The sequence below is a fragment of the Protopterus annectens genome, chromosome 9.part0, assembly GCF_019279795.1.
Source record: "Protopterus annectens isolate FY-2018-M chromosome 9.part0, PAN1.0, whole genome shotgun sequence".
NCBI lineage: Eukaryota > Metazoa > Chordata > Ceratodontiformes > Protopteridae > Protopterus > Protopterus annectens.
This window is the reverse complement of record NC_056743.1, coordinates 974,608,161-974,635,138: the sequence shown is the minus strand read 5'-3', so window position 1 is coordinate 974,635,138 and position 26,978 is coordinate 974,608,161. Positions and strand designations below refer to the sequence as shown.

Below are 26,978 nucleotides of genomic sequence, written 5' to 3'. Positions count from 1 at the left end.
CAAGCCTGTAACTGAACTTTTTTAACTCTCAGAAAAGTGGGAAAAAAGCAAGATTTTTTTTTTTGTTTTTACAGAGATAGCAGAGGTTCACAAGTAATATCAAGTTATAACAGTGCAGTAAATGACCCCACACAAGAGTGCTAGGTCAAGGACAGAAAATATGCAAGTTTTAAGAAAAAACGATTTAAAATTAAGTGCAAACAGGAAATTCAGCAAACAGCTTTTGGTTGTGCTCTAAATACAGCTACTAATACAGAAATCAAGTTTAACAAGCCAGAAAATGTTCAAGCTAGGCAGCTATGCAGAAAAACTTAGCAAATAAACAGAGAAAAATACTTAAAATCTCAAAAGTGGCTCCCTTCTTCTCTCAGCGGTTTTTCCTCTTGGAGGGTGCTTCACCAACAGCCAACAAGCCTGAAAAGACGCCCAAACCACGAGGCAACTAGGTTTTAAGAGAGGAAGATGAAGGAGTTTTGGAAATGACCCCTAGTGGCCAATAAAACTACAGTTTCAAGTCAGTAACCACCTCTACGGGGGGCAGGGAAGCTGCTCAATGTTATTCACTGCCACTGATCACAGAGAGACCCTCCTTCAGCCAAAGCAAAAATGACCTCACAGAAACTTTCAAACAGTTCAGGAACAGCAAGCCTGTAACTGAACTTTTTTAACTCTCAGAAAAGTGTGAAAAAAGCAAGATTTTTTTTTTTTTTGTTTTTTACAGAGATAGATAAAGATATTTTCTGACTGATTCATACTAGGCTAACTGTCCTTGCAAGCCATTTTAAGTCTAGTCAATTATCCCTTGTGAGACTCAAACCACGCACCTTGAGTTTGTAGGGCAAACACATTAGCCATTAAGCCACACTCCCAACATATTGCTCTGAGGTTGGGAGGTATGACAAATGTGCCAGCTGTATTGTGTGGCAATTTTATATTTTTGCATCACATTTTTGGTCCATTTTTCATAAAATTGTGGTTTTCTGGCAAATTAGTGACAAATCATTAAAGACTGAAGTTAGAAAATAATGAGACATTTGAGTTTCAGATTTCATACCTTTCAGAAAATTCATACTAATGCAAGACCTACTACTATTATATTATCTTTCTAAGTTTATAAGAGCAATATTTAAAAATTGTCCTTATTTTGGGCCTTTGTCCCACTTCTGTGTATGGCTTTGTCCAGATTTCTTGCTCTGAGGTTGGGAGGTATGACAAATGTGTCAGAGTCATCACTGTCAGACAGAGACATTTCAAATTGTGACATACTTGTTGCACCCCATTCCCCCATGTAGTGACTCTGGATGTGTCCAAGCAAGGCAAGGAGCAGTTATGTAGTGTAAGTGTGCAGAGTATTCTCCCATCCAAGGTAGACACAAGTATGACAGTGGCTTTTCATCTGTCCTTGATTTTGCAGAATGTTCTGGTTTTCTGTCATATTTTTATACTGTTGATTTATGCTTCTTAAAGACACTACTACTACTACTACATTATTCAGAAAATCCATGCTGTTGCAGTGCCCTGTTGCTCTGTGTTTAACTAGAATGCTTTAATGACCATCAGATAAGCTTGTCTGAGATTGTAAGATGCAAGTAAGCTTTAATAAGCATACTGTTAAAGAATTATCAACATTGAAAGCATTTTTGTTGTTGCCATGCAGAGAATATTTACATAACTAGATACCGTATAAGCCTTGGGTATTGAAATGCATATAACAAGTATTTGTAAGAAAGGACAGTATTACAGTATTTTCAGAAGCTCATTACATTTGTTGGAGACTTGCAGTCATCATTGCACGCTTTACCCATAAAATAAACAGAATGCCAATCTATCATGTGTGGTCCATAACTCGTGCAGTAATCCTTTAAGCAATTTATCTTGAGCTTGTTTCTTATTTGCTGTTCATTTTTACTTTGATCATGTTTTCCATTGAAACAAGTAGATAGTTGTCAGGCAGCAGGTCTTTTTTGGATAAGAAACATTTTTATAAGTGGGGGTATCACAGAGTTTGCTGCTTTCAACATGAAAGCTGAATATAAATTATAATTAGAACTGCAGTCCAAGGAGAAGTGGTTTGAGTAGAGTGCTGCTTTTTTTTATACTTGATTTTGACTGGCATTCCAGTAATGTATTTAAAAAGTAATTTATTTTTTCATGCCTCACAACCTTTTTGTTTCCATTTAGATATTAAGTAAGCTGTTATGTAGCCAGTGCACAGAAATATATTTTTTTCTTCTTCACTTTGTTTTGTCTTGATTGGACTCTTGTAATGATGGTTTGGCACCCAGGGAAGCGTATTTAATTAAAGTTCCAGTTGTTGTGGTTTTGAGCATAGCCCCGCCCCTTTCTAGTTGGCCACACCCCATCCAGTTGGCCTCACCCATTCAGCTGTCTCCTGCAGCCCCCCTTTGATTTGAAGTCACCAGCCGCCACTGTAGCTAATACAGTTTGTGCCCTCAATAGGCCCACACCCAGCAGAAAAAAGAACATTCTCCAAAGCTGAGGAGCAAAAAAAAAAAGTCTTCCACCAGACAAAAAGATAACTCTTTACTTTGTAAAAAGAAGCAAGTTCCTAACATACACATACTGAAAGCAAATCATTAGGAAGCTGTAAACACAACGACTGAATAATTAGCAACTAATAGTGCTTGCAGTTTCAAGGATGGATTGGCACTAACACTCAGAGAATGCACCAGCAACTTGCAGGGACCATTTTGCATCTTTTTTAAAGTGCCAGTTGTGCCCACTAACAGTTTGTCCCTAGGGCAGCTGCCTCTGTGTCCAACCCTTGCTACATTGCTATGGCTTTGGTTTAATGTAGGACACTTGCATAATGGGGTTATTTATCACAGTGTCATTCCTGACTCTTGAGGTAATTTTTTTGCTTTGTGTTAGTGTTGTGGTTTGGTCTTTTTTGCATTTTAGAGTATCTGTGATTAGGTTAGACAGTTTTTTGATGCACTGAAGGAGTTTTGGGTATCTGTTTTTTGTTGTGTTGAAGAGGTAGCTGAGACTACCATTGTAGAATCATCTCCATATTGAACTATGGTAGCAGTTGGATTTATTTTGACATATCAATAATGTGCTAAGCAATAGCAGACCTAAAATGGATCCCAGAGGACACTCTGACTGTATCAGTTTGAAAAGTGGAGTAAGCATTTTGCCATTGAACACGTTATGGACGCTATCCTAGATAACTTGTATCTTGTAACACTAGCCTTGTAAAATCAATTTAGAGTGGCTTTGCTTATTTCTAATTTACCTCATCTGTCAAGTAGTAGCTCAGAGTATAAAAGGTTTTTGATAAATTTAAGATCAAAGATGCAATACAGGGCTTGATTTAGTCTGTGATTTATTTAATTTTGGAAAATGAGCTGTACAATTTCCGTACTATAATTTTGGTAAAAAACATGATGAATACACACACAAAAAAAAAAAACAGAATTTAAAAAGTGGCAATGGAATGAGGGCAGAGTACAATGGAATCATGACATCTTTTGACCTGGTTCCCCTTTATAATCACAAAATACTGAAATCTCGAATTTCAGTATCTCAAAACTATAAAGGCGAACGACTCATCACAATCCTGAAACCCAAAATCACGAAACACACAATCATGAACATACATACACCATACACCACACAACGCACACACCATTCTACCCTCACCACACAAACTATATAACCCTATACTACATGTAAGCAGGGGGGCAAGCCCCCCTGCACCCCCCAACTTATATATACCAACTCCGAGATCACACAAACAGAAAAAAAAAAAATTTACAACCAGACATTCTACATTCCCTCACACACACACACACACACACACACACACACACACACACACACACACACACACACACACACACACACACACACACACACACACACACACACACACACACACACACACACACACACACACACACACACACACACAACACATCCAACACTAACACTCATACTACCACCTCCCTACCCTAACCCACATGTACAACTTACAAAAACAATCACATACACTCACTCACCTTAAATTCTGGAAACCATCCCAGCCAAACACTTCACGTGATATAGCATAAATGCATAAGCGCGGATTGAGATATTCGAATTTGTGCTTATGCACTTTCGCTATTTTGAAGTTTTGACTTTATGGTCTCGGGATACTGAAATTCAAGATTTCAGTATTTCAAGATTATAAAGGGGAACCTTGGACCTATATATACCCTTGCTTATAAGATGCATAATATAGAATGACTTCCTTACTACAGTAGACACCTATTGGTCAATGTCTACATCTGCTCCCAAATACTTGACCACTGGGTCTACACTTAGAGATGTATTATCAATTTGGTACAATGACTTGAGAGTGTGTGTGTGTGTGTGTGTGTGTGTGTGTGTGTGTGTGTGTGTGTGTGTGTGTGTGTGTGATGTGGCGAATCCTAGCTCCAGATAGGCAACTGACCATGATTCTTCCTTTACTCAGTCTGGTGAGTGGGACATCTGTGTGCCTCTCAATGAAATCTCCTATGATCAAAATATCTGGATGTGTGGAGGTTTGCCTTCTGGGCTTAGAGGTTGAGATGCTGTGAGATGTGGCTGTATGTGTCGTGGTGGGTGTTGTTTTGAGGTTGCTGAGGATATGTGTGGTAAGTGCGATGTCTGGGAGGCTTTTGGGTTGATTATATTTAAGAGCCTCAGCATATGTGGATCTATGTGTGAAGGGTGTATATATTTCTGACAACCTGTTTACTATTATAAGTGTTTATGTGAGAGAGCCTTGACTCCAGTGACATTGTGTAACTGCATGCCATGCATACTGTATCAGTCTGAATAAGTATTAGAAGGTTGTCAGTAAACCTCAGACAATGGCTACATTACCTTAGGATGCCCATATCCACCAAACTGGCTGTGGATAAAGTAGGAAATGCATCCCCATGGTAAAGATCCTTATGACGTTATCTACAAGGGGATGGTGTAAAAGGGGATTGCAATGGTAAAGATCCTTATAACATTATCTACAAGGGGATGGTGTAAAAGGGGATTGCAGTGCTAAGATCCTTATGACATTATCTACAAGGGGATGGCACACGAGGGGATTGCAGTGGTAAAGATCCTTATGACATTATCTACAAGGGGATGGTACATGAGGGGATTGCAATGGTAAGATCCTTATGACATTATCTACAAGGGGATGGTGCAAAAGGGGATTGCTATGGTAATGATCCTTATGACATTATCTACAAGGGGCTTGCAATAGTAAGATCCTTATGACGTCATCTACAATGGGATGATGTAAAAGGGGATTGCAGTGGTAAAGATCCTTATGACATTGTCTACAAGGGGATTGCAATGGTAAGATCCTTATGACATTATCTATAAGGGGATGCTATACAAGGGGATTGCAATGGTAGAGATCCTATGACATTTTCTTCAAGAAGATGGTACAAGAGGGGTTCACTGCTGGCTAGCTTGTATAAGAATCAAGACTAAGACTGAACTTGTGGTGTGGAGCTCCTCAGTGTACAAACTGGTTGCTCTTTGTGCAACTAAGTACTTTATGTATTGGGATTATGCACGACTATTTCCAGATTTTAGACACATACTATCCTTTGATAGAACTGTTTATCAGTGTTGCTATTGGATAAACAATTACACTTGTTGCAATGTGAAGCTATTTTGGATGCTAGATTATCTGGCGATAGTGAGGTCAGTTTTAATATTTTAGCTGATTTTTAAGCAATAGAGACAGTACTAATGTTGAATGTTTCATTATAATTCCCTTCTTGTTGTTACTATTTGTGAAATGCTATTGTTCTACCAGAGAAGCTGATGCCTTGGCAACTTGAGAGTTAATTTTACAGGTCATATTGTGATTAGATTCATATGGTAATGGGTTAATTGAATTTGTTTATCTGGTTTTATTAAACATTTGGTAGAATTACACCAGACACGAAGGAGTGTTTTAAGTACCGTGATGGCACTAACTTTACAATGGGGATCTGAGATTGTGGACACTGGACACCACAGGGTACTCCATTAAATGCCCAAAGGCATAGATCAGCATAATTGGAATCGGGGAGGGAGGACCAGAGGACACACTGTAAAGTGCTTTGACAGCACCAATGATAGTACAGGGACTGGGAGGGTGGAGGGGGGAACCAGCAGCAAACCAATGCCCAAACTAACATACTCTTCGACATAACCTCTAGAAACTTCCTAACTAACATGCCCTCTTTTAATAAATACACATGATACACAGGGACACGATTGGGTTGGATTGCACGGCTAAAGGTCCTGCTGGTTGTTAGTCTAGTATATACCTGTAAAGCTATGAACCAAAAGACACCAGGGATAAGTGCCATAACAATGTGCACTTTATAAGTATGATGGGGGTGGGGTGGGAGGAACCACTTCATTGGCAGAGATGACTGTTTAAGTAACAGGGATCTGTGGTTGGGGGATACACTAGACACCAGGGTGTAGTGCATATGTGATATAATGGCACTAAAGTATTTCTGGGGTGAGGTGGCCAGAGGAGGGTATGGACAGTTACAGGGCTGTGGTGTGTGTGTGTATGCTCGTGTTTGTGTATGTGTGTGTGTGTGTGTGTGTGTGTGTGTGTGTGTGTGTGTGTGTGTGTGTGTGTGTGTGTGTGTGTGTGTGTGTGTGTGTGTGTGTGTGTGTGTGTGTGTGTGTGAGTGTGTGAGTGTGTGACTGGAGGGGGGGATTCCACTGCCTACATGTGCAGCAGCTTACTGCAGCGCCATGCAGATCAGCCATGATCTACACATCAGGGTATTAACTGTGAGTTAGGAGACATGCAAATTAGGTGTTAATGAGGTCTTACCTTATCATGACTAGCATGTTCCTGAATTACAAATGAGCATGCCACTGTGGAAGGACATTTCTAGCATGAGCCACTGTGGAAGGGCATTTCTAGCACGAGCATGGTATACTTGTTTCTTTAATGGTTGTTGGGATAAAGGTCTCTGTTTTGCATCATTTCTTTTGGTTTGTGCTGTCACTTAAGTTGCTTGTCTACTTTTTAATTTCTTTTTATGTAGGAGAACACTGCATAACTACATTTAGACTATTTAGGAATTGTTCATTAAAAATAGTTTATAGCTTCATCAAGCGGTAGTTTAAATTGCGTTTCTTGGATTTTTTTTCCTAAACCATCTGAATGATTTTGTACATTTTACCTTTCCTCCAGACTACATACATAGGATGGTGATTACTTAATCACCTAATTTAAAATACAAATTTTGTATTTCAGTCAGACAATGGGCGGGGGGATCAAACTCCCCATGAGCATTTAGGAAGGCTGAGCAATGATGTGTCAGTATTTTTGCTAAGAAACCTGGAATAAAGAGAAAGGCAGATATTTTTTTCTGTTTTTATCCCACCTTAGAATCTTGGATGTTCAATGATACATTCCAGTCTGAATATGTGCCTTTTATGTTACATTGTGCTGTCTACCACATTTTATCTCCCCGGAAGGGGCAATTAATGGTAGGACCTATGGCTTTTGTATGTAGCAGATAGTCCATAGGCAAATGCCTTACTCAGCTTCTGAGCGAGGATTTATCTCATAGGGCTGAAGCCGTTCCTTCTTCCCAGGTGATCCTCTGGTGCTGGGAAGCTTGCCCTCAAATACAAACTACTGGCTGTGTATCAGTGCCCTGGCTGCTTCCTAATGAGATAGGTAGAGGTGCTCATTTATTGATGATGGTCATGTCTTTGTCAGACAGTGCAAATGGTTCACTTATAAGAAGATACAGTGAGATATTCACTGATGTCTTGGCTCACTCTACACCTATTCTCACTGCATATTAAAAAGTAAGGATGCTGCAGTGTAAGGGAATGTGAAGCCCACTGCCACAAGAAGATGTGTCTTGTCCATGAAAATGCAGTGATAGCAACAGCATCCAAAATGTAGTAAACAAAGAAGCAAATAAGAAGTTCTCTGATCAATTCATATTTAAGCTTAGGGATATTGTAATGCAAAGGAGGAAAGGGTAGGCATTGTGCTTATAATTGCTAACTGTTTTAAATCTGAAACCATCATTTTGCATTTATGTAGAAACATGGTAACCATGGAATTGTCTTATATTTAGGTGGTGTGAACCAGTAATAAAACCGAATGTGTGCTTGTAAGGAGACTCACTGGTGATAATGCTTGAAAAGGTCTTTTCAGAAAACATTTCCTTTAAAATATATCATGTAACACAACACCTGATGCATATTTGAGCTGGTAAGTGCAATCTTCTTTTCCTGTAAGTACCTTCTAAATTTTGTAATGGATGTTTTATAAATAAACACTACACTCCAAAACCAGTTCCGCACGTATGACAAGGGGCAGCCTTCAAGATATTCTTTTAAATGAAGGTACACATTTAAGTCATGTAAGAAAGGAACATTTCAGCTGTAGCAAGTCATTTTTGAAAAGGGTTATGAGACTAATTATGTGCATATGGAATGCCGATGCACTGAGTGGAAATTATAGCTGAATATTTCCTTTTTGAAGATCATCCTGAGTGTGTGAACATTCTCTTTGGGACTGCTGCAGTGTTAGACTGCTTATAGAAAAAAGATGTTCCTTATTATTGTTATGTTGCATGAACAATTATTCTTTTTAATGTCGCAAATGTGTACGTACTGTTCAACTATATGATTTCTTTTTGAAAAACCTTTTTGCCTTTAAAGTTAATGTTTTGGTCATTCACATTTAATTCAAACTAGTGGCCCGGCTCTTGCAATTTTCATATATGTTTTTGAACATTTTTGAATATTAGATACAATATGAATTTAATGACTATTTTAAATGGATTATCATCAGATAAAGATGATATACAGGTGTTTGTACAGACACCTGTTAGTGGATTTATTATGAGTGGAGACAATGGTAATCCTGATTCAATTTGTATTAGTATGTTTACCAAACTAGCAAAATTTATGCAGTTATCGTGTGCTAATGTAAGGTATTTAAAATTATTTAAGTTCTATAAAATGAAACACCTTACACCGCGTGGCTTATGTATGTGCTACAGCCTCTGGGGAATCAGGGTGATGATATTCTATTAAGGGAATGGGTTGAGGGCCAACATGCAGGTTCTATGCATTTTGTTAATGTGTTGTATGCCTTTTACGAATGAAGTATAGCCAAGTCCATTGTTGAGGTTCCTAAGCTGTGTGATGAGGCTAAGCAAGTTGAAAAACAGAATATTTTTCATGAATGTTTTATTAAATTAACTAAGGATTTGGTTGAATTTGAAGACAGCTTCAGAAGATTGTTAAATTTTCAAATAGTGAACAGGTATATATACCATATAAAAAGAAAATGAAGAAGTTTATTTTGAAATACAATGTTGATTCAGTAGAAATATTGGGTGAAGATTCATCTTTGGTAATTGACACAGATACTGATACTGTAGTAATATCACCAATAGCTAAGAAAAGAAATGTGGATAACCCTTTGAGGTTAGAAGAAGGACTGGTTGAAAACATAAGAGAACCTTCTACTTTAGAAACACTGTTACATCTGTTGATTCCCAAATAGGAACTACATTTAATGTGCACAATATTTCTTCTGTACAACTTACAAGTTCTGAAATTGACCTGATGAATAAAGGACTGAATTTTGTGCCAAATTATATTGTGTCTGAGGATGTTTTGGCTAATGATGTCATTTCTTTTTTGTAGAATACTGAATTTAAAACTACATTTTCATGATAATGTGGTATTGAATGGTGAAGCACAAAACAAACTTAGATTTCGTGAATCTAAATTCACGGCACCTGTTAATAAATATGTTTCCACATTCCAGCAATGTGTACTTAAAGACCTTCATTTTAATTTTAGATCTGACAGTGACATTGATAGAAATAATTTATCAAAGGCTTAACAAGATGCCTTAAATAATTTAAAAAGAATCAAAATGTAGTGATAAGCAATGCGGTGGTTGTGTGGTATCAGTCTATGTACCTTGAAGAGGCTCACAAACAACTGTCCGATCACCATTTTTATCAAAAATGATGTTAGACCCCACCTCCAAATTTAAGGCTGATACCAATAAATTCCTATTATCAGCTGTGGATGAGGGTATTCTAAGTAAAGATGCTGCTTTCCACTTAACCGTTCCAGACCCCTTAGATCACCACCTGTATCTGCTTCTTAAAATTCATAAAAATTTTAATAAGCCACCAGCCAGACCGATTGCTTCAGGGAATGATTCATTAACTGAACCATTGTCTGTATATCTTACCAGGTGTTTAAAACCTTTGTTAAAGGGGGTATGGGCCAGGATTCAGGCTAGAACTGAATTTTTGAATATTATACAGGATATGCAATTGGAGCCAGATTGGTATATATGTACATTGGATGCATCTACTTTATATACCAACATACCACACTAGGATGGGCTCTTGGTATTAGATTACCACTTAATCATATATCATTACACAGTCCTGGTTTTTAACACATTTTTTGTTATGCCTGACTGAACATGTGTTGACTAAAAATGTTTTTTACTTTAATGGTGATTGTTTTTACAACTTAAGGGCACAGCAATGGGGGCTTCTTTTGCCTTCATTTATTCTGATCTTTTTATGGTTTTTTTGGAGGAACACATCATCTACGATAGTAATCACAATTTATTCCTTGATGCTGCAGATATTTGGTGTAGGTACCAGGATGACTGCTGGATGTTGTGGAAGTCAGATTTTGTGTATCTGATCAAGTTTGTTCAATATTTGAATGAAAATAATTCGGTCATTGAATTTACTGTTAAATATAACCTTACTAACATAGTTTATTTAGATGTGGTAGTCACCAAAAGGGATGATGGTAATTTGAACAGCAATGCCTGCCATAAAAACTCCCAGTTTAATATCCTGTTACATGCTACTAGTTGTCATCCTAAACATATTATACACAATATACCCAAGTCTCAGTTTTTATGGATCTGGAGAATCTGTTCTTCTCGTGAGGATGAGATTCAACAATAATCTAACATGGTTAATAGATTTTATAACAGGGGATACAAAAAGAAAGATATCCTTCACAGATGGACTATGGCTCAAAAATATGATAGGTCTCAATTATTAGAATATAGATGTGGAAAAGCTTCAGTTCTAAATGTTATGAGGTTAACTACAAGTTTTGGTCATAATACTCCTTTTTTGAGGGCATTTTATTGACTGGCAATAGATTAAGTGAAATGATACCTTTGAGGTGTTTGTGTTCTTATTGCAGAGGAAAAGCATTAAGTGGTATATTTAATCATTACAAAAAGAAGTCTATTCAAAGGTTGAATCAAAAAATGACAATTGAGGGGGATTCTTATTGAATGCCAACCTTGTAGTCATTGTTCTTTATGCAGATTTGTGGTGAAAAGCAAACAGTTTACCACCAATAATACTTTCCAAGTTTCTGATATTCGTACATTTGGTAACTGTAGTTTGTATTGGGTCATATATCTTGTATTATCTACATGTTCTACATTTTATGTAGGACAGACATCATGTCCACTCAGAACACGGATTTTTGAACAAGTGTGATCCATTATTGATAAAATTCAAGATAATAAAAGTGAAAAAGTGGGCTGCCATCATATATTGAATAGAAAAGAAAAATCTTGGATAATTAGATTGGGGGCTTTGTTCCTACCTGGTCTTAATGAGCATGTATGATATACCAATAGCAGCAGGTTAAGCAATGTGTTTTCACTATATAATTGTTATTCAGTTACCATGATGTTAAATGCTGATGAAGGCTTGTTATGCCAAAACTGGTCTGTATGGTCCCATCCTGTGGATGTGAAATGGATACATGGTTAACTAACTTTGTTAACTAAATATAAAATTGCGAGTCGAGGGAGTCTGATGTGTGCCAGCATTTCTTGCTTTGGATTTCTAAATAAAGCAATGTGTTCAAAGATCTTTTCCAAAGTACAAGCAAATTAATAGACACAAAGCATTTGTGCTGGAAGTGGATTAGGATGACTGAGGCTCAAGGTGGCAGGGAAAACACAGCATGTTAATTACATGCATGCCATGGAATACACAGGAAGACTAGACTGACGACTTCGGCATTGGTATCTTTTCAGGTCAGGACAAAGTTTCATGGAAACAACTTCTACCTTCTTAAGTACTCTTCCCTAGTGTATTACAACACTGTAACAAGGGCATTATTGTGGAATTTCACAGAAATTATAATGAAACTTAAGACAGATGCACAATGTTTTGTGATCATGACAGGTAATGAACTTTTTAAATCTTCGCATAGTAGCTGTGTGTGAGGGTAGACTTCAGTACATATTTATTTACTGTATGTTAACTGGACAGGTCAACTGATATAAACACGGCCCTTTCCCTTATGACCTGAGTCAAAACACACAAAAGAAATCTCATAAAGAATTTCATACTATGATGTTACAAGCACAGAGCTTATTAAGTAACTAAATGGTATTACAACACAACAGACACAGCAGAATGCTTATTAAATAACTTAACAAACACACATTTAGCATTGGCTGTGTCCTCTAGTGAAGCCTACCACAGAAAATAAATAAAGGGGATAATACACTTCAAGCAGAGATATGTGTGCTGGCAGAAAAAAAAAGCAGCGATGAGACAAGGAGAATAATTAGACAGCCCTCTGAATCAATGAGCCGAGGGAGCTGCTAATCCCATTTTCAGAATGGAAAAGTTTGCGATTCTAATTAGATCTGTGCTTAGATGAGAGGATGGGTAACCTACATTACCGCACAGTCCTCAGGCTTATTGCATGGAGAAAGCAATAAAAAGATGTAAACTGCCGGAGATATTATTCCAATGTAAGGTAACAAAAGATACTGGAAAAACAGTAGACGAACTGTACATTGCTAAAAATATATATCAGGTTTATGAATGGATATGTGATTTATTATTTATAGCATATTACTGATTAAAAATGTAAATTTTGTAAGACAGTTTTATAAAACATTAAATGTTTATAAGGATTGTGCCAAGCTCTTTGCAACACATACATTTTTTGTCTCTCTTCATCCAGTGCGGTGATGCTTGTTACTTCCCAGTTTCCTGAAGTCAGAAACCTCACGGCGCTTTGAGTTCCAGCAGGCTTTAGGAGAAAACCAAAAGCACAGAAAACATTAAAAGAGCAATCATAGTTACAGGAATTGTGTGAATGCATGTGTGTGTGTGTGTGTGTGTGTGTGTGTGTGTGTGTGTGTGTGTGTGTGTGTGTGTGTGTGTTTTACAAGATGGAATTTGGGCATTAGTGGAAGCAAACTGACCCTAAGGCATTATTGACTTGTACAGTCTTAGCCTCTTACCAGCATTAATGACTGTAAACAAAAGAATCGCTGATTGACTATTGGAGGCAGTGGTGTAGAAGGACCAGTGACATGCGAACTAACAGCAAAGCAGTTCAAGCTCATCAGCAGTGCTCCCCATAAGGTACGGTACAGAAGGAACACCAGAAAAGGCTCTCACAACTCCTACAGTCCAACTCTGTCTCATCAAAAATCACAGTGTATAATGTACTAGCACAGTCACTGTTCATTTATCCAGTTCTATCTTCTGAGGGCAGCAGCCACTGCGAGTAATCATGTAGGATCACTGCACAAGTGGGCATGTTTATAGTTACTGCAGTTCCAGTCTTAGTTGTTAGACATTAATAACGAAGAAGGTGCAAAGTTCTTGCCAACAGGAGTTTGGCAAGGTGCACAAAGGTTGTAAGTGTTTAGACATGTATGACACGTACATGTATGGATGTTATTGCTAGGTGTTTAAAATCTCTTCTTGATTCTGACAACTACCTGTCCGGGTATCACTGCTAGATGGGTGAACTGTCCTGTTTCTTATAACACTTACCTTTGTGGGTATTATCGCTAGATGGCTGAACTCTCCTGTTTCTTATAACACTTACCTTTGTGGGTATTATTGTTACATGGTTGAATTTTCCTTCTGATACGTACCTGTGTAGGTATTACTGCTAGGTGGCTGAACTCTCCTCTTGCCCCCTGCTTTGCTGGTATTGACAGATATAGCATGCTGCCATCTTTGGAAACCACAACCTCATTCTGTATAGGGTAAAAATACACATTTTACATATGACCAACAGAGAATGATAAATGGTAAAATGGAAGAAGACAGAAGAAGTTAAGAAATTACCATAGTCTTCATAATCCAGGCATCTGAAATCATTCGGTGCTTCTGTTGAGGATGAAGCACAGCAAGAGAAATGCAGAGTGTATATGAACTTGAGAACAATCCATGTTATTACAGATGCAAAGATTACACTGAGATTTTGAGGCATTCCATACGTTCAGGAGGCATCAACTATTTTTTACAACATTTCTTTTGTTTAAATATTTTACTTAAAGTTGGTACTGTGGACCCAAGGGTCAAATTTAAGCTATGACCTTTTTTACAACAGAAGCAGTAAAATATTTACAAGTTATATAGTGGAAGTAGTAAGTACACTATAGCAATAGTCACAATAAAAAATGGTGCATAGATCTGTTAATAATAAACAACAAATCTCATCTAATCAGAGAGCTGCAGCTGACACTTGAATTGAGCTGTATAAAGTATTTATTTGTTCTTACAGATATATACGAATGACTTATAAAGATGGATGTTTAGATGAGATTTGAAATAGTTTAAAGACTGGATTAGGGAGCCAATGCTCTATGGGGATGCATTCGCTATTTAAGTCCTCAGTAGGAAAATGATTTTGTGAAAAATTCTAATGAATAGTTTGGGGTGTGAAAAGCAAAATGTGGCTGTCACCAGATGATTGATGATGTCAGGTGAAAAGGTACCCAGTAGGGGCAGAAGTTAAAGTTAGGGAGTTTATACATCAGTGAGGAAGAAGACGACCTGGTTCTTAAAGTGCCTGGTGAAATGTTTGCCTTAGTGCAGGAGTGCGTTAGTGCTGGAAAAAAGATACATTATTTATAAATCTACAGGCTTTGTGTCATACAGTTTTATTGTGTATTTTCTTGCATAGGTTGTTAACAGGTGGGAGGCTCTGTGTCTGCTAGCTAGCAGGCTTTTCAGTCTGGTGGTCACATGACCACGATATGAGCAGGAGGTCACGTTGATGATCAAAATGGAAAGTTATATGTTTAAAGTGCTGCAAATCATGTACAGTACCTCGTAATGGTGAGGAAACAGAGCAGTTCTGGTGCAGGGCATGGGGACTGGGATGCAAATTTAGCTGTACCAGATATCATAGCTTCAGTTTTTTTAACATTGTCTCAAACTTAAAAAAATGAACTAAGAATAAACTGCCTTGACGTAATTCTCTTGGGTAGAACTTAATGCAGCAATGAAATGAATATGAAGTCCAAATGACTATGTCATCAGTACAAAATAAAAATGCTGGAATTTCAGGAATGTGAAAGCATTAATGAAAACAGTAAACACCAAGAGTCCCGATGTGGAGCCGTGATGGGCTTCTAGGCTAATTTATTGAGAAAGGGATTGTGAGTTCCCCATATTAACACTGGAGGAGTCAATTCAAATTACTGCTCTTCCACTGAAGTCATATGGGTGATAGTAGTAGATAACAGTCAGTATTTATAGTCACTGTATGCAGTACACTGTTGAGTGGGAAGCGGCAATCCTCAGGCATGTTACAATTCATAGTACCCACTGATCCTACTAAGCATTGCTAAGCAGCAAAGGAAACAGTGTGGGGCCAGGTGTACATGTTACCTGTAAGGATATGCAAATAGAGCTACTCACATTAATGAGTGCATAATGAGATGCAAATGACTGACCCTGAAAGCAGGTCATGATTCATAGACGTACGAAGATGCAGCTACAAAGCAAGTTGCCCATCACTGAGAGGGCAAAAAACATGTGGCAATTTGTGGAGCTGCAACAAGCAAAGACACAGCAGTTTTCATACAATAACAATTACTGTGTGTAAGTGCTGTTACCTCTCACCTGGTAGTGTGATGTGATGGCAGGTAGCATGAATAAAAACAGTACCGGCAGCATATCACTTACCACCAGTTATCTGACCAGCAGCTGACAGAGTGATTTTGAGTAGACAGAGATATTATATAGGTGTTAGCTGATACGTATTACTGACAATCAGGATTACGAGGAATGAATGGACTTGCTGTGTTAGTGAATCTAAAAGTAGAACTTACAATACTAGCTAAAGAAACTTTCCAGATACACACAGGGGACACACTGGGCATATAACAGATGTCCGCCTGCAGAATATTAAGTAGATGGCTTGATATGCTACTATCACATGTGGATGAACATATCTGTTTTCCCAACACACTAGAATTGTGAGTGGCTCCTACAGGCAAAGTCTATGGTGTTGCCTGCCTCCCAGAAGTAGTGGGTGCTATAGATTTCACATATGTGGCAATAAAGGCCCCACCTGATGTCTGTGGACTGTGTTATGTCAGTAGGAAGGACTACCAGGCAGTATACAACACATGGAGAATTATAACCAATGCATCTGTACAGCACCCTAGAAATGCCAATGATTCCAACATCTGGCATATGTTTCACCTATATCATTGCTTCCTGCTTAAAGAAATTCCACAGGGCCACTTCCTAGGAAACATGTATATCAGCCATTCTTTCCAGGAACAAACATGCATGCTTCATCAGCTCCTTCCATAGTCAACACACTAAATTCAGAAACTGACAACAGTGAAGCTGAGAGACAGCGACCATCAGCTGCCCTATATCCCACTCATAGACAGTGACAGGCACATAGCGCAGGCAGGCAGTGGCATATAGTCCAGCACTATGGGCCCTTGCCAAGTACACAGTGACAGTGTAGTAGCACCCAGAACAAACATGGATCATGCAGTGTTAGTTAAAGGATATGCTGGGCAATACATGTTCAAGTCACACTGTGTGCATCAGACATCTTCATATCGACCACACAGGAAAGGGGTGGAATGGATCACAGCCATCATCATTTCCAAAGGTGCAAAGGAAAACTAATGCCAAAATGCAGCTCAGGCAGTTAAATCTGTGCTTATAAAATAAAAGTCCCTAAAAATGTACCACATCAGCTCCAGATCCACATAGAGCTTTTAGTAAGAAAACAGCTTTCACATTACAAGTACTTTATCATATGCATAAAAGCTAATTCATTGAACACCAAAGTTTATATAGCAATCACGTGATCAGAAAAGTCAATCTTTAGAGTGCTTTTTCTCAGAAATTCAACTACTTTAACATTAGAATGCAAACTTTGCAAAATGCAACTAGAATGCAAATATAATGGTATAATAGCCATAGCATACTTTAGTACAATATCCAAAACTTCACCTGTCCTGAAACTTGAATGTGCAATACTCTATACAATATTTTTGCTTCACAGGTACCTGTTAATATGAAAATTCATGTTTGTGCAATATCTACTTGTGCAATACCCTAAATGGCACATTTTTATACATGTAATGTATGTAAGTGTCTGTCCTAGTATTACTAAATAGTAACTGTATGTGTGTATGTTTCTTCCACTGGGAATGAAGCAACATAATTTTGTTTAGCTGCACTATGTGCAGATCTAAATGACAATAAAGTTTACTTTGACTTTTTGACTTTGACCGACAGTAGAATGTTTCTTCTTTAAAAGTGATTTAATATTAGCAGCAGTATTTAATCTGGACTGTTTATCAGCCATTAACATAGATATACATCTGTACTCAAGTAGTTTTGTTTCATGAGACTGGTCCACACTCATAAGATCCATCTTTCCATGACTCTAAACATAGAATTGTGTTTTGTAGAAGTTTCAGTGATATCCTTTTGTAAAACATTACTCAAATCAATATACACAATATAAGAATCATGATCTGCTATTCTGTTTAAGATAGTTTGATTTACCTCCCTAAAAAGTAGTAGATCTAGTTCATATGATCAAATAAATAATATTGCTCCTCGCTACTCAGGCACCTGACACGCTGTGTAAACATATATTCTGTGTCTGTTAGTGTGTCCATACCAAGAGAATTTGTCAGGGTACAGCTATGTATAAATAGTTTCTCCCCCTGAAAGCTTCCAAACCTGTATACATTTACTTTACAAAACTTACAACTGCAAAAGAAAAAAAATGTACCTCTGATTGTCTGCTGTAAGACATGTTAATCACTATCATGATGTCCTGTTGTGTATATATATATATATATATATATATATATATATATATATATATATATATATATATATATGCTATATGTATGTTTGTTAATCACCAGCATGTTGTCCTTATGTGTACATATGTCATATGTGTGTATGTCCTACTCCTTTTTACTCTCATGTAATGTATTGTAATGTGGAGCTTTTCTCCCCGGGCCGCCGCTGAAAATGGACCTGCGTCCAGTCTGACTTTCCTGGTAAACAAATGTACTCTTTTACTTATGATATACTTACAAGATAAGCAAACGTAGCATAGATGTGTTCTCCATTTGTTTGTTATATGATTCCCATCAAACCCTGATCTGTCCTTATAAAATAACCACTCTTCCAGGTTTCTTCCATGTTTAAATGCAGACTGTTGTCTTTGAGAATCATTTACTCAGTTCACTACACCTAGTTAAAAGAGACCATTTTTATTAATAATTTCATTGATCTGATGGGACCATCTGTTATAACTAATAGTGTATTGCACTCAGGCAATATTTTGATCACTGTGCTCAACACTACCCTTTCAGAGAAGTAAGACTTTCATACAGTCTTCCTGCCATTATTCACTTCCTGTCTCAAAGAAGGCAACATTTGTGTCTAATACTATCTGTCTGTCATATAATTTAATACAGCCTCTGGTTCAGTGTTTGCTTTGGTGTGCATAGTTGTCAGTCTGCTTGCATGCAGTAATTGTCCATGTGTGACACACCCATAAATGTGAAAATTGGATGCATACTTTTTCTATATAAATAATTATTAACATGTGTTTCCTGTTTGCAAATTGAAGTACAAATCCAATCTTGCTCTATTTGTCTGGTCACATTAGGAAATTAATTTGAACAACTGAATAATTCAGCTCAAATCAAGAAAATTAATGTGAACATCTGAATAACTCAATGTGAAATGTAAAAACTCTGTGAAGTTAATGATGTAAGCAACAAATGTCTGTAATTCAATAACGGTCCCATCCCAGATCATAAAACTATTCTCCATAAATCATTTGTAGAGTGATATGTAATCCATGTATTGATTCTGGTCAGTAAGGCCATGCTTATTCTCCCATATTGAGAGTTTATTTTAGGTAACTCAATATAACGTATTTGTTAATATTCCAGATTATGAGCTGTGCTCATCTGAAGTTTCTATATTGAATAAAAAGCCTTGACTTTTGGGACAGCTCAAGATGGTGACCTGGCTAATACTTATCTGAGTTAAGAGTTTTTTTATCCAAAATTTGGATTTGAAGTTACATTTTTCAGATTCTGATGAAATGGTTACCTTTCAGTTAGAAAAGAGTGTAGTATTATTTATATGTTAACTGCCCTATCAGTTTAACCTTTTGTTGTAGATGTTAAGAGTACTTACACAAACTGTTTAATAGTCAGTTTTACAAATTATCATGTTAAATATAGAGTGGTGACCAATTTAAAATCTAATATAAACATTGTAATAAAACAGGCTGATAAGAGTGGCACAGCTGCAGTCCTGAGCATTATGTAAGTGCTATATTAGAATTGTTATCAGATGTTACAGCATTCAAAGAAATTAACAGGGTACATATCGACAAACTTGTCCAAAGGGTAAAACACATCTTACATGAACTGCTGCTGTCTAAGGAAATTCCATTAGGATTATGTGAATCTCCAAAAAAATATAATTTCTATTTTGACTTCCAAAAATTCATAAACAGCCGAGTCATCCCCACCCCAACTGTGACCAGCTGTGTCAGGTAACGGTTGGGTGACCTGAAGAATTTCAGTATACCTAGATACTTCCTTAAATCTTCCTAGAAAAAAATGTTAAACATTACATCCAGGAATGCAAATAGCTTTCTGGGGTGTTTATATGAATGCCCATAGGGGCAAGAACAAGGATGTCTTTTTATTGCTACATTGGATGTAGATTCTTTATTTACTGGGATACCCTGTGTTGCTGGTATTGAGGCAGTAAGGACAGTAACTTTACTATCAAGAAGATTTAATCCAGTGATAACAAAATATGTTTAATGTTTCCTACCACGAAGTCGCTGGCTCTTCAGTGGGCATGCCTGTAACCAAAATGCATGCAAATATAACTACATTGCCAGTACAGGATAATCAGTGTGTCCTTGCTGACAAGAATTTGTGCATGAGTCTTATAAAATATTTGTGGATGGTACTTTTATGATCTCTGATGAAACAGTTACTGAATTACAAAAGTTTGTTATACACCACTAACACCATGGAATTTTTGTGTTTTAAAAAGAATTATTCAGATGTTCATTTTAATTTCCTTGATATAGCCATAGCAATAGAGCAAGAAGAGATGTATATACTGATTTACAAAAAGAAGTATGTGTTAATTATTCCATACAAAAAAGTATGCATCTGAGGTTCAGATTTATAGGTATCACAAGTGGACTGTTACTGTGTGCAAGTAAACTGACAACAATGGACATCAAGGGAAGCACTAAACTGATAATATGTTATATTATTTGGAACATAGAGGTTATCAGATGTAAATGTGCATTCCCTGTGAGGCAGGGGCTCTTTGCAGGCAGAACATGGGAAGTCTTACTTTTTTGAAAGGGTAGTGGTGAGCAGACAAAATGACCTAAATACTGCACAAGTGCAATACATTATTTAACTCAAAGACAATACATTATTTGTTATAACAGATGTTTCCATCAGAATATTGAATTTGCTAGCAAAAATTGCTCTATTTTACCTAGCTCTGGTGAAATGAGTAAAGACATACTTTTCAGAAAGAACAAGATTTGCATTTAAACATGAAAGAAATCTGAAACAGCAGTTGCATACTAAAGATAGATCATGTTTTGATGGAAATACAAATAAACAAAAGGGGAATACACCCATGCTATGCTGGTTACATATTAGAAACACAAAAAGGCTAAATGCTGAATGTTTGTACATCGACACATAAAGGTCAATGTACATACAGAGCGAAACATGTAAATGGTGAAATTCAGAATGCCAAACGTGTCTTTCAGCCAGCAGCGTGATGGTGGGGATAAAGAAATATGTCCTTATCCCCACTGTAGTGCAGTCTCGGAGTTGGTATATTTAAGTAGGGGGGTTTGGGGGTGCAGGGGGGCTTGCCCCCCTGCAAAAGCGTATTAAATTTATGTTTATTTTTTATTTTGCTTACCTGTTTCATGAATTTTGATTATGAAACATGTTCGGCGTTTTGATTTTCACCGTTTATGTGTTTCGCTTTGTGTGTACTTCGACCTTTATGTGTTGCTCTACATACATTCAGGATTTAGCCTTTTTGGGTTTCTAATATAGACCTTGCTATGCTTACTTGTTTGGTAAATATGTTATAAATAAGCTAGAGTTTTTAAACTATTAACAGGCACAGAATATATGTTTACACAATAAGCTACATGTCTCAGCAGAAATATGATTTGTTTGGCTACATGCAGTAGATCTAATGCTTTATATCTAGGTAAAACAAATTTACAGTATTCTTTTGCAAAACATATCACTGAAACTTCTGTATAACATTGTTATATGTCTAAATCATTGGGTAAACTGAATTAAACCCTAGGGGTGGGCCAGTTTCTTGAAACAGAGCTACTCAAGTACAGATGTATAGATATGTTAAATACAGCTGCTTATATTAAACCAGTCTTAAGGAAGAAACATGCTACTGTGAAATGACTATCACAATATGTGTATATTTGAAATACTCTTTTGCAGTGTTTTGTATTTTAATGTCAAAGGTCTTGAATGTCTATGAAAATGCACTCTGATGATGGCCTTTTCTGATCAGGTGATTGCTGTGTAAACTTTGCTGTTCAACTTACTTGTTTTTATGTAACTGATGAAGAATTTGAGACACAAACGTTTCTGCTGTTCTCTATGTTTCTGGAGCTTATTTGGTATATTTCACATGTGCCAAGGGGAACAATGACGTGTGTGACATCACAGCCTTAGTGACTGGTCATGTTACTGGAAGTGGAGTCAGGAGTCTTTTGGTCAGGGTTTATTTCTTTTTTGTCATAGAAAATCATCTTTGGTGACAGAGAGAGGGTGTCAAATGGGTCAAATGGGATCAGAGATACAGGTATGTGTGTGTGTGTGTGTGTGTGTGTGTGTGTGTGTGTGTGTGTGTGTGTGTGTGTGTGTGTGTGGGGTCCTGTGGCAAGGGTTACTCTGTATAATACATGATATCTGCCAGTAACTGGGATTGGATGCCACTATGTTAGCATGATCAGGAGCCACTGTGCTGACTTGATATGGCAGGCCTAGATGCCACCTGTGACAGGATCAGTGTGGAGTCCACTGGTGCCTGGCAGGCATCTGCACCTATGATGTGAGGTGGTAGACTGAGCTACTCCTTGGCATGCAGCAACCAACTGTGTACACTGCAGTGAACTCCCAGTGCAACAACCTTCTGTACTTACCTACCCCTGATGACAGAGAGCACTGCTCTAGAGGGCAAAGATAATGGCATTTGCTATTTTCCATATAGAAGTGAACATGGCAACAGCATGTGCTACCATAGCCCAGCATGGGACCATCATTACGTCACACTTGGATTCCATGGTCTCACCGAGGCACTGGCAGTGCTGCTTGACATCCTTACAGAACCCATGCCCCACACTACACATCTCCTTGTTGGCAGGGGCAGCAGTAAATTGTGCTCAGGTGATAGCTCTGCACATTAGCTGATTGAGACATGCCTTCAGTTATATAGCAGGACTTGGTTGTGACATGTGATGGTATTGGTAACTCCAGCTAGGTGCTATAGGGTGGGTGTACCTGCACTGGATGCATTGTGCTCCTCTGCTGCTGTTGCCAAATGGGAAGCAGTGCTGGTGCTATCCATCATGAAGGAATCTACACCAACAAGGATGGTAATCCATCATGAAGGAATCTACACCAACAAGGATGGTAATCCATCATGAAGGAATCTACACTAACAAGCATGGTAATCCATCATGAAGGAATCTACACCAACAAGGATGGTACTCTATCATGAAGGAATCTACACCAACAAGCATGGTAATCCATCATGAAGGAATCTACACCAACAAGAATGGTACTCCATCATGAAGGAATCTACACCAACAAGCATGGTAATCCATCATGAAGGAATCTACACAGACAAGCATGGTAATCCATCATGAAGTAATCTACACCAACAAGGATGGTAATCCATCATGAAGGAATCTACACCAACAAGGGTGGTAATACATCATGAAGGAATCTACAACAACAAGGATGGTAATCCATCATGAAGGAATCTACACAACAGGCATGGTAATCCATCATGAAGGAATCTACACCGATAAGCATGGTAATCCATCATGAGGGAATCTACACCAACAAGGATGGTAATCCATCATGAAGGAATCTACACCAACAAGGATGGTAATCCATCATGAAGGAATCTACACAAACAAGGATGGTAATCCATCATGAAGGAATCTACACCGATAAGCATGGTAATCCATCATGAGTGAATCTTCACCAACAAGGATGGTAATCCATCATGAAGGAATCTACACCAACAAGGATGGTAATCCATCATGAATGAATCTACACAAACAAGGATGGTAATCCATCATGAAGGAATCTACATCAACAAGGATGGTAAGTCCTCATGCTGTTACAGCCTGTAGCTGAGCTGTGGATGAGGCCATAACTACACACCAAACAATGGGTTGAGGACCACCCAGGAGGGAGACAGACATTGCTTGCATGCCACCTGAGTATGAATTGATTTGTGTCTCAGCATCTGTATCAGACCCTACATAGTGCTGACATCAGCCTCTTGTTCTGACTCAGCCTGTACTGGTGGCACAATAGCAGCAGTCCAGCCAATAAATGCATTATAAAACAGAACAAAGTGAATCTCAATACTCATGCTGCATATGAGACCATCTGTTGTGTATGCAGATGTGGTACAGAATACACAGATCTAGAATGGATGAATACCTCCACTCATATTTCTGTGTGCCTATACACCCGACACACCTATGGGAAATATATGTGGGGTATACATGGCCTGCCTATTCCATATATAAGAATCATAGGAAATGACAAGACTGTTCAACCAGAGGCCTTGTATGCCAGTAACCAACCTCCTGCTCTGCCAGCCTTTTCAAGGAGGTCAAGGCTATTTAACTCTCAGTGTGTATTGTAGAGCACTCATCCAATTCCCTAAGCTATGTTTAAAGGCTCACATAGAGCCTTATTGCTTGACTTGCAAGGGGAATCTATTCCATATCAAGGGGAGGTAATGAACCTATCTCTCCATTTTGGTTTGCTTATTACCTGATGTCAATTGAGTCTTGTTCTGTTTTTGGCTACACTATTTGTATATTAAGGAAGAGGAGATGGATAATATGGTCCCTGAGGGCATGGAAGGCAAAGCACACTTCTCCCCTCAAGAGCATTTATGACAGAGAGTACAGGGATAGTAATTCAAACCTTTCTTGATGACTAAGATTTTTGATATATGACATCAATTTTGGTAAGAACCTATGCTATTTTCTTTTAAATTTTTGATGTGTCTAGTGAGATATTTACCAAATGTATTTTATAATGAGTCTATCCAGGGCAGAGTTCAGGGGGACAGTAACTCCTTGGTTTTAGATGACCTGCCTCTTGTGACTAATTGTGAGGTGTGGAAGGATTTTCTGACTACAACAGCTACGTGGTGATTGAAGGACAAGGAGTCTGTTACCCAGGTGCCCATGTGTTTGATCATGTCATGGTGACATTTTCAAGGAGTTATCTTAATGGTGATATTTTCAAAGAATTTCAAGAGTTTCCATGATCATGCAAGGCTAAAGTAAGGGACTGGTAAAAAGTTATAAGTTGAAATTCTCAGTTATCTAGTATGATCTGAAGTTCGGAGAGATCATGAGGGGTGGGGTCATAGGGTATCACTTTGGATGGGTTAAAATAATGAGACACCTCCACCACTATCAGTGGACTTGAAGGTATGATAGACATAGAACCCCTGCATGGATGGGGTGCTGTCATTACACTTGAACCATGTCATGGTGAGTATGTGAACATGGACTCATTTCAGATGCAGAAGTGTCTCCAAATTATGCAGTTTATCTTTAAGAATCCTGGCATTGAGAAGGGCCACCTTGATGCTGTCCAGTTTCTGATTTAATTTGTTGGTTAGGATGCTCTGCTCATAAGATGAGGTCATAGGTTGCTCTGCTCATAAGATGAGGTCATAGGTTGCTCTGCTCACTAGATGAGCTCATAGGTTGCTCTGCTCATTAGATGAGCTCATACGTTGCTCTGCTCACTAGATGAGCTCATAGGTTGCTATGCTCAGTAGATGAGCTCATAGGGTGCTATGCTCAGTAGATGAGCTCATAGGGTGCTATGCTCATTAGAAGAGCTCAGCCTAAAATAGGCATTATGGAGGCCGCAAAGGCTTTGGTCAGAATGTAGGAGCTCTTGATAAGCAGGTGCTGACCATCCTTTGCAAAACAAGGAGGATTATTGATCATCTTGTCCCAGGGAGACAACATACTGGACCCACCTGAAAGGACACCAGTTGCTTAGCTAATTGTTGAGTGCAGTTGTCTTTTACTTGAGGCCAGGCATGATTCTAGGTTTGTGAGAGGATACTACTCAAAACTTAAGTTGTATTCTTTATTGAAGCAGATGTAGCAAGTTCTAGCAAGTCCTTCTGCATATCTTTCAAGGGCTTTTGTGACAGATCATTTACTCCAACATGAAGTGCAATCATGTCATTGTCATACTTACTGGAGGAGTGGGTTCTGAGGGTCCTTGATATGTCAGCAATCCTGGCTGCCAAGAGACATCTTGTTGTAATGCTGTCCTTATCCTGTCCTTGTTCAGCCTAATGACGTCACCAATTACTAGCATGTTTCCAGAAGCTGATGTATTCCTTTTAGACATCGGGGTGCTATGTTGTTGGTTGCATGTTGATGAAGGGACACGCACAGAAGATGTCTCAGTGTTTTTTCAGTGCTGCTGTATGTACACTCAATACAATTACTGATGTTGTGCATCTCTCTCTGAGACTCTTGTGTTGACCAATTTTGGAACCTGTGTCCACTTCTCCAGCTAAGATGCCTGTGCCTTCATTATCTACATGGGGAAACACAAGGACCTGCTCCATGTCAGTCAGACTTGCAATGAGAGGTGGCCCATCATGGCCATCATCTCTGCTGCTGTGCTGCAAGCCTTTTTTCAGGCTTGCCTGATCATGTCAGTGACATACGTCTGATATTGCTGTGCTTCTGACCACCAGCATTGTTAATGTCATGGACAAATGGGCACTCCCTCTCCTCAAAAGGCAGCACCCATAGCTTTTAAGTCCCTGTAATAGGATATCCTTCTTAGCATGACTGAAGTTATTCAAACTCTGACATCAGTCCCCCTTTTGGGGACATAGTGACTACTATAGAAATAAGGGACAGAACTATAGACTGGTGACTGCTGGGGACAATGGACTGCGATTTGCAAGCAGTTGGTTGCCATAGGTGAACTCAGCATTACAGATGCAGGTATAGTAGCACAGTAAGTACCACAGTAGGGTAACACAATGATACCCCAGACCAGTGGTAGGGACAGGCATGTGCATATATACAGCTGGGATGGCTGCCACACCAAAGCACAAAAGGAAATAAAAGGGAATGTTGGGTTTCATAGACAGCATGGATAGGGGTTATCTGGGGGGGAGGGTCACAGATGATAGTATGCTAGTAGACTATGACATTACAGTTGCATATGTGGGGGCCCAATATAGATACCCCTGCATCATACACACAGCATGTCTGTTTATTTAGGACTTGCA

The 26,978-nt window shown here is 38.3% G+C and overlaps 1 protein-coding gene across 2 annotated transcripts in view; it reads right to left on the bottom strand.

The window, feature by feature from the left end:
- The window catches only part of LOC122811703 (inactive dipeptidyl peptidase 10-like), a 656,601-nt gene that overhangs the window by 217,170 nt on the left and 412,453 nt on the right, over positions 1 to 26,978 (bottom strand). For both annotated transcript variants that reach the window (XM_044083720.1, XM_044083719.1), the window contains exons 12-14: positions 14,172 to 14,213; positions 13,976 to 14,080; positions 13,025 to 13,116 (exon numbers count right to left, since the gene is read on the bottom strand). In XM_044083720.1, coding sequence (XP_043939655.1) covers positions 13,025 to 13,116; positions 13,976 to 14,080; positions 14,172 to 14,213 — 239 coding nt within the window. The remainder of the gene's footprint in view (positions 1 to 13,024; positions 13,117 to 13,975; positions 14,081 to 14,171; positions 14,214 to 26,978) is intronic.